Source organism: Scyliorhinus canicula, chromosome 2 (assembly GCF_902713615.1).
Source record: "Scyliorhinus canicula chromosome 2, sScyCan1.1, whole genome shotgun sequence".
Taxonomy (NCBI): domain Eukaryota; kingdom Metazoa; phylum Chordata; class Chondrichthyes; order Carcharhiniformes; family Scyliorhinidae; genus Scyliorhinus; species Scyliorhinus canicula.
Window position 1 is genome coordinate 197,068,176 of NC_052147.1, and position 14,053 is coordinate 197,082,228.

The 14,053-nt window shown below is 39.3% G+C and overlaps 1 protein-coding gene across 4 annotated transcripts in view; it reads right to left on the reverse strand.

The window, feature by feature from the left end:
* Nucleotides 1-1,291: 1,291 nt before the first annotated feature.
* Nucleotides 1,292-14,053, reverse strand: part of rbm45 (RNA binding motif protein 45) — a 49,323-nt gene continuing 36,561 nt past the window's right edge. For 2 of the 4 annotated variants that reach the window (XM_038789307.1, XM_038789306.1), the window contains exons 4-10: nt 13,477-13,614; nt 12,144-12,365; nt 10,307-10,442; nt 10,103-10,214; nt 6,232-6,398; nt 4,202-4,420; nt 1,292-1,600 (exon numbers count right to left, since the gene is read on the reverse strand). In XM_038789307.1, the coding sequence (XP_038645235.1) occupies nt 4,228-4,420; nt 6,232-6,398; nt 10,103-10,214; nt 10,307-10,442; nt 12,144-12,365; nt 13,477-13,614 (968 nt within the window). In that variant the 3' untranslated portion in view covers nt 1,292-1,600; nt 4,202-4,227. The remainder of the gene's footprint in view (nt 1,601-4,201; nt 4,421-6,231; nt 6,399-10,102; nt 10,215-10,306; nt 10,443-12,143; nt 12,366-13,476; nt 13,615-14,053) is intronic. The other 2 variants (XM_038789310.1, XM_038789308.1) reach the window with 1 other exon arrangement.

The window sequence follows — 14,053 nt, forward strand, 5'->3', positions numbered from 1 at the left end:
GCATAAAAGGTAATGCATATGGAAAGTCTAATACAGATGGGAAATATACAGTAAATGGCAGAACCCTTAAGAGTATTGATAGCCAGAGGATTGGGTGCACAGATCACTGAAAGTGGCAACGCAGATGGCGAAGGTAATCAAGAAGGCCGAAAGCATGCTTGCCTTCATTGGCCGGGGCATTAAATTTAAAAATTGGAAGTCATGTTGCAGCTTTATAGAACCTTAGGCTGCACTTGGAATATAGTATTCAATTCTGGCCATCGCACTACCAGAAGGATGTGGAGGCTTTGGAAAGGGACCAGAAAAGATTTACCGCGATGTTGCCTGGTATGGAGGGCATTAGGTACGAGGAGGTTGGGGAAACTTGTTTTGTTCCTCACTGGAATGACGGAGGTTATGGGCCAACCTGAAGTCTACAAGATTATGAGGTGCATGGAATGAATGAATAGCCAGAGGCTGTTTCCCATGGGGAAGAGTCAGTAATTAGGAGGTATCGGTTTAATGTGCCTGGGGCAAGGTTTAAAGGAGATGTACGAGGCAAGTTGTTTTACAGAGGATGGAGGGAGCCTGGAACTTGCTGCCGGGGGAGGTAGTGGAAGCAGTTACGAAAGTGACTTTTAAGCGGGGTCTTGACAAATACGTGAAGAGAATGAGAATAGGGGAATATGGTCCCTGGAAGGGCTGGGGTTTTAGTTCACACAGGCAGCATGGTCGGTGCAGGCTTGGAGGGCCGAAGGGCCTGTTCCTGTGCTGTAATTTTCTTTGTTCTTTGTAAGCAGTACTGGATCAGTAGAGAGGAAGTTTTTTTAATATATAAATTACTAACATGGTACCAGCACTTCCTTTTCAACTATTATGGACTGCTTCCATTTTAAGTTTAATTCTCATTGTTACTTTAATTTACAAAAATCTAAATAAATCTGACTTTAAAAAATAACCACTATTCATTAAAATATGCCTGTATTTGTCAAAAGTAAAAGTAAGATATTTAACATGAAATGCATCAGAATATAGAGTTAAATACTCTGTGCTCTCACCAAAGGACAGAAGCCATGTAAAGATGACATTTACTAAATGTAATTTTATTGATTCTCTACAAATGAATCGTGTTCCCAGAGCATAAGGTATATATATATATGTTAATGTGGATACTGACAAACTATTTGTTTAATCTAGTGTTCTTTCAGGTACTGCCCAAATCAGTTTACATATTGATGCAATGGCTTTTACTTACTTAGTACTTCAGTTACAATATTCTGAAATAAAGCCATACAGAAAGTATACGAACCAGAATGTTTCACAAGTAAGTTTTATTATGTTTTGTACAGGTTATTTAAGACAACAAAGCTAACAGGTACAATTCAAATTCTAATGGCTGGGAATGCAGAGGTTACATGGATTAGAGCAAGTTTCTTGAAGCTATTATTAAATTCCTATCTTATACACTGTAATCAATCTGTCAAAGTCTTCACCCGTTGCCCATTCCCAGAAAATAAAAAAAATAACTGTTCAGTTACTAGCAAAGGTCACGAGTGGAAGTCACTGCGTACTGTCAAGTAGCCAGTCAGTCAGCTGATGTGTCATGTCATTTGTCCCCACTCTGCAGAAACAAAAACATTTATAAAAGAGTGCTGTGAAAATGTAGAAATAATCTGTTAACAAGGAATAAAAGTCTACAGGTACAGTACAAATGTTCCAGGAAATTCCCTGATGAAAATTAAGAGATTTATTTTTTTCTTTAAGCCATATATTCAAAGCATTTGAAATAGGCCTAGCATATCACGGGTCCCTATAAGACTTCAACCTGTTTAGTTAGTCAGTCCTTTGCCCTGCAGAAAAAAAACGCTGAAAACAAACAAGACATTCCTCCCCCCCTAATTTAGTTCTGGGAATATCCATTACTACATAGGCAATTGGATTGCCAGTTTTGTGCGTGTACGCAAAGAAAATTAAATTACATTGCGTTCTTACATCATTAGGTGAGGGGGGGGGGGGGGGGGGGGGGTGGAAGAAAAAATAAATCACAAAAGAATTTGTAAAGCACTGCAAAATGTAAAAATAAGGCCAATATGTGGAATTAATCCAACAAACCAGTGATCTTTTTAGATGCAGAAAAAAAATAAGCATATTTAAATAGAAAGTTGCAAAATAGTTCAGATTTCAAACTGAAGTATCAGGCAGCTAGGATGCTTATTGAGCTTATACAAATCTTATATGATTGTAGATAGAAATTACAGCACAACTCCCATTGCCTTTAAATAATTGGTGAAATTAAAAATTGCACTTCATAAGATCAGTTATGGTTTTTGGAAGAACTAGCACAGAGAATGATGGTCAATAAATTGTGCCAATTGAGTCATGCACATCCTTAAATTTTGGAGCATCTCGTCGCCATTATAAATTTTAAATATAATAAATTTTGAATATTTATAGTAAAGTTTACCATGTAGAAATAATGCTAAACTTTAGTTACAATGCTACCCAGAGACAAATAAATCTCAGTAAGTTGTCAAAGAGGCAAAAGAAACACTAGAGTACAGTGAACGCATACAAAAAATTGTTATTCAGTATAATATTATATAAGCTAAATATTAATGTTGCAATTCGATTAAAAAATGTGAATATAATGTGTATTTGTATCCTTAAACCCCAAGTGAAGAATTTTGCTGACTGGGCATTCATTTTGCCAGAGTTGAGAGAAACACTCTTAAATCATTAAACGCAATAAATCAAATTATTTGGCAAGGTATATATTAAGAAATTTCTTTAACTAGAGCTCTGTGACATAAGAGCAGATATTGGCAAAATTAACTGTTTGCTTTTGCATGCAATTACAGCAATGAGAACTCCAAGATCAGATATGTGTAAAGCAGAAAACTTGGCAAAATTTGGGGCTAATGTAACAAGTCCAATTTGAAAGGAATGTCTCTACCATATACCAGCTATTGGCCTATACTCAAATGTAGTTAAAAAAAACAAACCTGGTGAGTTTTAGCATCAATGGAAGGTTGCTTTATGCTGTCCAGATGTAAAATAACAGTCCAAAGACATGCAGGTTAGGGGGATTGGCCATGATAAATTGCCATGACCAAAAAGGTTAGGAGGGGTTATGGGGTTACGGGGGGAAAGTGAGGGCTTAAGTGAGTCGGTGCAGACTCAATGGGCCGAATGACCTCCTTCTGCACTGTATGTTTTATGTTCAACAGATTCCTGAAGACAATATTTTTAATGTGATTTTCTTGCATTTCATTTGTCTGGGCTGAATGTTAACCCTAGATACAGCAGTTACTCACAAAATAATTGCTCATTATTTGTTTAAATATTGGAGAGCTAATAGCATCCATTATTTATGCACAAATGCGACAGCAACTTGCAACTAAGGCTAAGGCAGATGCATGTTTTAAACATAATTCCAAAAGCTGCTTTTCAAGGTACACAACTCTGGCGTTAAGCTTTATGGAAACAGCATCGGGTCAGCAGGCTAACCATTGTGCGGTATGAAGTTGTGATACTTGATTGCAAGATTCAAATTAAACTCACCACAAAAAGTTAATTGTCCATTTCAGTACAAGTACCTTTTTAAAATCTCAAATGATTGTTAATTATTACCAGTCACTCGATTTAGCACTGAAAATTAATCACAAATGTGCAGTCTGTCCCCTTCAGGTGCTAACTGTTGGAAGTTTTTAAACTGTAAACACTCAAATTTTACTTTCCTTTTCTCGTTCTCTCTCAATCAGGCTTGCTTTCTCTCGCTTCTTTGTTTGACAATGAAACCACCCATTCTAACTTGCACTTCCTTCTCAGTTCTTGTACTGTTAGAGATACAGTTTTTAATCCTACCTACATAGGAGATGAATAGCTTTGTTCGCTGTCCGTTAATACTAATAACTTACTGTCACAAGTAGGCTTCAATGAAGTTACTGTGAAAAGCCCCTAGTCGCCACATTCCGGCGCCTGTTCGGGGAGGCTGGTACGGGAATTGAACTCGCGCTGCTGGCATTGTTCTGCATTAAAAGCCAGCTGTTTAGCCCACTGTGCTAAACTAACTTGTGCATTCAGCAACTAGCACTACAAAAATTACAATGCTCAACATGCATGGGCAAATTTAATTAACGGCAAATGTTGTTAAATGACCAACAGCAAATTATGGCCATTGCGTCATTCAGTTGTATAAATCAAGTTTTTTTAAAAAGCTTACCGTTTCACAATGTTTTCTGGACCATCTTAGTGTGTACGCTGTCGTTTGTGCGACTCTTCTCTTGGAGGATCAGCCAACATAACTTTGAGCTTGATACCATTAACAACCTTTCCATGCAAGGTTTCCATGGCATTAGAAGCACTGTGCCTTTCAGCAAATTTAACATAGCCAATGTTACGTCCTGGCACCAAATATGCTTCAATCAGGTTCCCAAAACGACTAGGAAAAACACATTAGCATATGAAAGACAGTAAACGTAATTTAAGAAAAATAAATCATGTGCAAGTACAGCATTCAAAATCAGCTCACTGTCAGACTATTTCATATATTTATTACTTATTAAATGTTTAGAGCAAGAGGTACTTCACCACAAGTGAGAATGAGAAAATCCCAAAATCAAAAACAGAGTGGAGCTGCTTAGTGATTCATTTAGGGATTAATTTAGGCATCAGCAACAGTTTAGTGACAAAAAAATAGAAAATTCACATATCATTGATTTGGTTAACCAGTTAATGGAAAGGTTTAAAAACAGTAGAGGAAAACAGGAACAGGTGGTGATTATTTGGCTCATTAAGCCTCTCCACAAATTACTCCCGTGGCAGCGGCTCATCATCAATTCCAATTCTTCCTCCTCTTAACCTCGCTATTCTTTCTAACTCAGTCTTTGGTCTTCTGGAGCAGTATTCCAACAATCCAACTTTTTTGGGAACAATTATTTTCTTGGACTCATTTTTAAACTGATATGTCCTTGTGCTATCGCTTACTCCAGTGGGAGAACAATGCTCTAGCAGGCCTTTCGCTGTGGCTAATTCATATTCCATTCAAAGGCTAGAATTGACTGATGCAATATTCTGGGTGATGTTTTACCAGTACTCAAATTATGAGCCAGCTTTTAAATAGTATATGTAGCCTAAAGTCCTAGACCACTTTGTTCATCTGTTCCACAGCATTTCCCAATTAGGTCACATTTGATACTTTTGCTCTCTCACACTTGGGTTGAACTGCATCTATCTTCATTCTACCCATTCATTTAATATACTCTTCTCCAATTTTCTGCTCTCCTTCACAATTCATTACATTTCCGAATGTAGTACCATTTTCAAAGAGAAAGGGGATAATATACCTGAACATTGATTCTTTCAAACAGCAAACTGAATAGCAAACAAAAAAAAAATACTGGAGTAACTTGAGACTGCAAAGGAGGCAGTCAAATGTGTTATTTAAAACAAGGAACTTAATTATACAAGTTTAACAATTCCAGTAACTCAGCAAAACTGTTGTAACAGTAATAACTAAGAAAATAAGAGATCTAGCAAAACAGGTCTTGCTTACAGATCAGTGAAAAAGTCCACTCAAAGCTCATACTTGTTCAGAACCCTCAACAGACAACAATTACTGAGAAAGGCTTATAAGAACACTCTGCACTCAAAATGACACACTAAATAATAATAACAATCCTTACTGTCACAAGTACGTTTATATTAATGCTGCAATGACGTTACCGTGAAAAGCCCCTAGTCACCACATCCCGATGCCGGTTCGGATACACTGAGGGAGGATTCAGAATGTCCAATTCACCTAACAAGCACATTGTTTGGTACTTGTGGGAGGAAAACGGAGCACCTGGAGGAAACCCACACAGGTACAGGGAGAACGTGCAGATTCTGCACAGACAGCAACCCAAGCCGGGAATCAAACCTGGGATCCTGGAGCTATGAAGGAACAGTGCTACCCACTGTGCTACCATGCCACCCTACATAGGTAAAGGTAAAGTCACCATAATCTTAGATGACCATAGGCTGACTGGTGGGGATTTAACCTGAGGATCACCACACCTCAGACAAGGTATTTCATGAATAACCTCAGCCGGTAAGGGAACTGAACCTGTCCCGTTGGCCTCGCCCTGCATCACAAGCCATCTGTCCAGTCAACTGAGCTAAACCAGCCTTCAAAACAACATCAAATACAAAAAAGTTAAATTCAAATACAAAATAATGTACAGATTTCAAAAGTCTAATACAGTTCCTTACCAAAACAGGTCCTCCAATACATCAAGGGGCAGAACAGTTGGATTGAAGACCACAAAGAGTCTCTCTCTGACAGTACTATCAGAAGCAGCAAAGTTTTGAGGTGCAGGTATTGAAAAGTCAACTTGCAACCTAGACAACGGTGGGGGATTGCTGCTTCCTCCAAATACCTGCAACAAATTTTAGTTATGTTACACATTTGTTTTAAAAAAAAACATTTTCCTGCATAAGAACCATGCAACTAAGTGGATCTACACCTAATCTTCAGTACATACTGTACCTGCAACATCTAAACGTTTGTGTTCAGAAATTTCTACATATCAAAAATGTTACAAAGTAAAAAACGTTTGCGCAAAGTACAAACAGGTGTTCAGTCTCCTGTTAAGTCACATCTGCATAATTAGCACAATGTTAAAATCAGCCAAGAAGGTGCTGCCTAATTAATTACATTGGTTACTACAAGCGCTTACCAGTAACCAAAGTCAAAGTAGAAAGCCTTGGCACTATCCAAATTTAGGAGACTTGGCATATAGCACACCAAAATGTTATGTTTGTATTTTATCTACACAAGTCAGAAGTGGTGCATACTTTTAAATAATGGTATTGTTAATTTACCATTTTTCCTAATAGGTATCCAAAGAACGACATAAATCTGCATTAAAAAGTACACTTCATACATTCCTATTATAATGGCAAATTGCGTATGACCAGCTTTACCAATTGATTGAGTTCTTGGGTCGAAGAGGTAGGACGGATTACGGTGGTGCATGTGATTGAAAAGTGTTTGAAGTATCACCGCATAATAGATGTGTTGACAAAACCGAAGCACATGGACCACACTGAGCGGATAGAAAACTGGCTAAGAATCAGGGAACAATGGTGAATGGTTTTGCCTTTCAGACTGGAGGAAAGTGTAAGCAGTGGCCCACAACGGTTAGAGCTGGATTGCTCTTCCTTTCCATGCATATTCATCAGATTTATAGGCCCAGGATATAATTTCAGAGCCACGGTGACATGAAACTCAGAAAGGTAGTGAAAAGGATAGAACAGACTTCAGGAGGTTGTAGACAAAAAGGGGAAGTGGGTGGGGGTGTTTCGATGTGTGAGGTGGTTGGTTTGGGTGTGGGAAGTTTGTTTGCAATTCCTTTGTTATGGAGCTGGAGGTGGGGGCCACCCACGGTCAAACTGGAGTTGGCTGGTGAACAGAGGTGGGGGGGGCAGCTGTGGAACAGTTTTAACTGATTTCTTGGATGGGGGGGGGGGGTAGTAACCAGCTGACAGTGACTGGCTGTTTAGCACAGGGCTAAATCGCTGGCTTTGAAAGCAGACCAAGGCAGGCCAAGCAGCACGGTTCGATTCCCGTATCAGCCTCCCCGAACAGGCGTCGGAATGTGGCGACTAGGGGCTTTTCACAGTAACTTCATTTGAAGCCTACTTGTGACAATAAGCGATTTTCATTTCATTTCAATAGTTTTTGGTCCCATTCGTGGGGCAGGGCTGAGGGCCCATCTTGGGTGGGCTCTAGTTTTAGAAATCTGGAAGGGGAGGGGGAAAAGGAATTGTATAATGCCTCACAGTGGACATGGCTGATATGCAGGGCCAGGGCAGAGGGACCCCCAGTTTGAATGCAGAATATGCGAGAATTGGGAGGGCCTGTAAAGCATGTGAGAATTTTCACTCACTTGAAGGGCTGATGAGGTGCTGCTGCAGGAGACCGAGTATATACACACATCAGTTGATTCTAATTTGGGGGGGGGGGGGGGGGGGGGGGGGGGGGAGAAGAGAAGAGGAGAAACGACACGCACATGCTGAGAGTGCGCTTTCTTTTCACTGGTACACAACTTGTACTCTCGGATCCATTTTTTCTACATAGGGAGGTCCTTGTTGGCAGGGGTAAGGAGGCCGGCGTATTCAGCGATTGTAATTGCCGATCATGCCCCATAACTGGTGGATGTGGTATTGGCGAAGGGGCCGGCATGGCAACTGGCATGGAATTTTTATGTGGGGTTGCCAACGGACATTGGGTTCTACGTGAAGATGGCGAGGGCGATAGGTGAGTATGTGGAGTTAATAAAAATCAAGGTGGTCTTGCCAGTGCTGTGGGAGGCTTTGAAAGTTGTGGCGAGAGGTAAGACAATCTCACATACGATGCACCAAAGAAGGAGTGCCAGAGGCAGATAAATTAACTTTTAAAGGTTGATGGCAAGTATTCAGAAGATCCCACCCCAACTTTTAGTCAGCAGGAAGGTACTGCAGACACAGTTCGCTGTTGTCCACAGGCAAGGTGCGCGCCAGTGGAGGTGGTCAAGACGGGCAATGTACGAATATGGGGAGAAGGCCAGCTGTCTGTTGGCTAGCCAGCGTAGGCAGCAGGCAGCCTCCCGGGAGATTGTTCAGATATGAGAGACGAGTGAAAGGGCTGGTATTGTCATGTGAGAGTACCTTTAAGAAATGGGTGTTTATCAGTGATGTCAGAGTGTGGGTGGAGATGAGCTCTGGCTCTGCTTTTATGTTTCACTTTGAGAAAAGCTTGGGTGCGTCTGCATTCTTTGGTTTCGTTTTCAGTGTTGGAGCTGAAGCCAAAGCAGGTGCACTGCTGTCCTCTCTGCCATGAAAAGACCATTTCTTGAAGCCACAGTGTTAGCCACTTGTGCTACCGTGCTGTCAGGGAAGGAAATCTGACATCCTTACCCCAAGTAGTCTACATATAACTCCAGATCCACAGCGACGTGGTTGCCTCTTAAATTCCCTTTGAAAAGCCTTGGTAAGCCACTCAGTTCAAGGGCAACAAATGCCGGTCCTGCCAGCAATGTCTATGTCCCATGAAAGAATAAATGCCAAGAAATTGGCTCGCCTTGAAGAATTATTACTCTAGATTGCTTCTTCTTTACCATGGCGAACCAAAACCATCTGATACTGTAATTGGTTTCCCAACCGTCACTTTACCAATTGACCCACCTTAACAAGTTTTTTCTCCAAGATATGGAAAGTAGTGCTGTCAAGGTTCTTGCATATAGTGAGCAAATAACATTCAGCTGAACACACCTGATGTAACTGGTGAGGATTGCAGTACACTTCAGAATACAGATCTAAGATGTGTTCATTGTAAAACAAAGGGTTTAAAATAATTTATTCCAATTTGACTAACGTTAGACACCAGTACAATCTGCTGCACCATGCATAAAATGTTTTTAGTTTTCTAAAAAGTACACATTAAAGCAATTATCTCCAACAGAAATGATTGATTATTCACCAGTAGGATCAGGATGATATTGTTTTAGCTCCATGCATTAAGGAAAAACATACATAATCTTTCACAATACAAACAAATGTGCTTCACTTGTTTATGTACTTAATGGTCCCGCAGTCAAAGTAGTACTGAATTATCACTGTCTTACCCTTGTACCAAACATACAAGTACATCGATTATCTCCATAACAATAGGTTTTATTACTCATCTCCTCTTACCAACAAAATGGTATGGGAATGCAGATGTGACACAATCAGCCACATGCTGTTGGTGGCTAACAAAGAAAATACAGAGTTACATCAAACGTCATGCTGAGTGTTTACAAAATAAAACACAAAAGGCTTAAAAACAAAGGATAGATCACACTTCTATACAAGCAGATATCCTATACCAAACCCTCCCCCCTCTTCAGTACATTTTCTGTGACAGAAGAGAAATAAGGGTTACAATACTTTTTAGTAAATTACTTTTTCTTGCCAATAAGCGCAGGTACGGTGGGAATGTTACACAGAATACTTAAATATAGATTTAACCCGCACCGTTTACAGCTGAGCCAGTGAACTTTTTTTAAATTCTTAAAATCCAAAAAAAAACTATCTTTGAAAACAGAAAGTAAAAACTAACATTTATAGTACTCACAGGTGATGCTGGCATCATCTGCTGGCCAACAGGGTTGTTACAGGCCAGTGACATCATCTGAGCCGCCACAAGTTGTACGGCCATCGTTCCAACTGGGCTAAAATAGAAAACAATTGAAATAATTTTGCATGGAGCACCATCATACAGAAACAAAAAAAAAGCACTCGTCAATTTCTGCAGTGGTCTTACTTTGATCGTCTGTCACTGGCATCATCTTCAACATAATTAACTCCTATTCGATTACCAGGTGGATACTCAAATCCATGCAGCTTTTCCTTGGCGTATACTGCTGATGCCACATTGTTGTATCGAACAAGAGCATATCCTAAAATAAATGTACTTCATTGTTAGAGGTTATCCCACCTTTAAGAGTATTAGCATTTCTTTCATACACACAACACTGTGCAACTGATGTTAACATTACACATTAAATTTGTTACTTTGTAAATCTCAAGCAGTCCTCAAGTCATTAGAGCAACACTTCACAGGTAAGATTTTAAATTTTACATATGAAATATAGTTCACGGAAATTCCTGTAGAATTACAGTTCCAATAGCACATTTTTAATATGAAATAGAAAATATTTGATATCACAAAATACATTCTGTTACACTAATATTTTTCCTATTTTGGTATTTATGGTCAAAACCTGTACAACTGTGCCATCTACAGGTAAACCAGGCTTTCAATTTTATGATCATATGATGAAACAAGACACTTATTGTGTATCATGTTCCACCAATTGCAGACAGCAAAAAGAGAAAAGTTACATAATTGGTACACAATTTCTAACATGGAGCAATTACAATAGGAACATAAATAAATATTTTCAGTCATGCACTCTGAAAGTCTTATCTGTTGGAACAGAGACAAACATGTCAGATTTGAAATGTTTTAATTGCATTTGTTTTTAATATTTTAAAAGGCTTAGTTAATTTAGGTCTGCTACAAATAATATTCTAATTGAAGTATCTTTAAAGTTAGAGCATTAAAGAGAGGTCTCCATAATCCCAAAAGGAAATGATTCAATAATTCCAGTTCCTATGAATATTTTGCATATAAAAACTATAGTTGATGACAATAAAAAAAATTAGATCCAAACATTTTCCCTGAACAACTTCTTGAATTCAAAAAAAAGGAAAGGATAGATAACAGCCCCCACCTCTCTGGACCTCACGACCATGTCCTGATCAGACATATTAATCTTTTTTCTGATTCGGAATCACAAGCTTTGCATTCTTATCTATTGCTAGTCAGAGTTCCAGTATTAGAACATTTTATTTTAAGCTTAGAAAAATTTATAGCAATGAATAGCACACATTCATAGCTTCATATCTTTTGCGAAAATCCTCAAATACACATTTGTCAACTCATCAGGCATGCAAGAAGTCAAAAAGTCTTTAGTGCTGCCAAGCCAAGTTTTTGTAGGAACAAAAATATTACTTCTTAAACCAAAATTCAATTATTGCATGCTAGGAATGGTCCACATGCCTAATTCAGCAGCGGGTTTTAGATACATGATCTCAAATATGATAAAATACAAGGACAGAAGGCGGCAGTTTTGCTTCCCCATATCAAAACATTTTAACAGACCCCCCCACCCATTAATATTTACACATGCCTATGAGTTTTTAAAGATTTAATCAAGGGTTATGAAATTGTCTCATTTTTGTCCATATCAGCTTGTCAGAATAACATGCATCTTCTGTAGTATAAAAATATTTGGTTACAATTGATGAATATGCAACAGTGCATGCGGATTTTACCACATGAATCATACATGTCCCTGATCTCAACCAAGGCACCAGAAAAGGTATGTAATAAAGGCGAGCCTTTTCTCTACTGGATGAGAAATAGGAATGTAATACATATAGCACTCTGGGCAGCTCAAAATACCTGGGATAATCTCCACAATGTGTACATGTACTGGGGGATGAATGAAATGAGGAAAAAATTGTTCAAAAGGACAATAGTCAATTACCCATTTTACACACAGTTTACACTTTACAAGTTTAATAGTACTTGCCTTTACCATAACCCAAATAGGGGTCTCTCTGAATTTCACAATATTCCAGTCCTGGGATGATATCGAAGAGACTATAAACTTGCTCATGTGTAAGTACACCTCTAGTAGACACTGAAAGACATGTGGATATATTTTCCCCACTTCTAATTTCATTTCGAACTTCAGCTCTCATTTCACCACCACTTCTCATTTCACTTACTCCAAAGTTGGTAAATTCGCCTGCTGCATTAGTAGATAATCAGAAAGAAAGACAAAACATCTGTGAATAAATCTAACCTCACTACCATCTGGGATAAAGCATAGTTAAGTACAAGTGTGGTGCTGCATTTTACAATTACTTAAAACTACAATGATAGTGGGCTGGATTCTCCGCACCCCAACGCTGGAATCATGGCCGGCAGGGATCCATTTCCCCGCACGGAATCGGGACCAGTTCCCCGATTGTGCAGGCCGGCCCGGAAAACAGCATACTCCCACCACCTAGTACTTACCTGGGGCCATTCTCCACCCCCGATTGGCCTAAGTCCCGACTGCGTGGATCTAATATGGTCCAGCTGGTCAAGATACTCGCGTGGCGGCTGCGGACTCAGTCCGCGGCGGGGCCGATTGGAGGGCGGGGGGCCTTATATGTGGCCGGGAAATGTTTATGCGGGCTGTCAGGAGCAGGCACACGGCCGATCAGGGGGTTTATTTTCCAGCTCCAGCTCTGCGGTCAGAGTCTGCCAAGGAGCACGGCGCAGCCGCTGGAGGCCACCGATGTGCGCATGCGCGGTCTCCGACCCCTAAGTGCAGGGGACCGTAGCTGCAGCAAAAGCTGCTGAATCCACGTTTTTCTGGCGTGATAGTCCACATTTCTGACGTCGGTGTGGGGACACAGTCCCAATAACGGAGAATCTAGCCCCAGTGAATATGAATTGCTGAAACACATTTTGAACATTGTTATCACAGAAGAGAATTAACATTTTAATTGGAGGGGGGAAATCAATTCAGAGTGATTAAAAAAAGTGAACAACAAATTACACAGTTTTAAGCATATATGCGGTACTTTGTGGGTTAATTATTTTCTATAAATCCAGAACAGCACAATTGTGTGGATATCCATTTTTTAAAAATAGTTTATAGTTTATTTATAAAACAAAATACTCCCTAATGCAGTTTTCCAATGCGGAATCTCAGCCCTCCTTATAGTGCATGGCAGGTTTTATAGCCATCACATCAGCTTCAAAACAACTTCACTAATGTAATTTTATGCATCTACTATATTCACAAGAAATGCTTTGACCACTTTAAATCTATTACTCATCCAGTTTTAATCATAATTACGTACACTTACCAAAAGAAAACATACTTTGACCTCTTGGAGCATCAAACCCTGACCCGTAAGAAGGTTGTTCTTGTCTGGCCCCACCCATATAGTCATTCTCAGAGTATGTAGGCTTGTTTCTTGGCTCAGCAAGTATTGCCTTAAAAGCTGTGCAAAAAAAATGGAGAAATGCATTTTATTAAGTATGAAATAGGCTTAAACTCAACTTGGTGGAGTTTATTTTCTAATCTCACGAATAAAGATGACTTTGTTTTTCCCCCCAAATCTAGCTTTCTTTAGTTACCTACAGTATTTTACAATCAATGCAAGGAACTCTTCAGCAACACAAAACAGATAGTAGCTAATTTGCAATTACATAGCTTAGACAATTGATCATCGATACCCATAGTGATAAAAAAGTATTTTCTTGCAAATCTCAGTTTCAAAGTCCAACTACATTTTACTGTACTACTATTTTGGAATTTTTTATTAGGGTTCTAATAATTGTTGAGCTGAGATTCCCATTAAGTAATTGAAATTCCCCAACACCTTTGTATAATGGTCTTACATGAATGGAACACAAACGATTTGTAATTATTTGTGCATA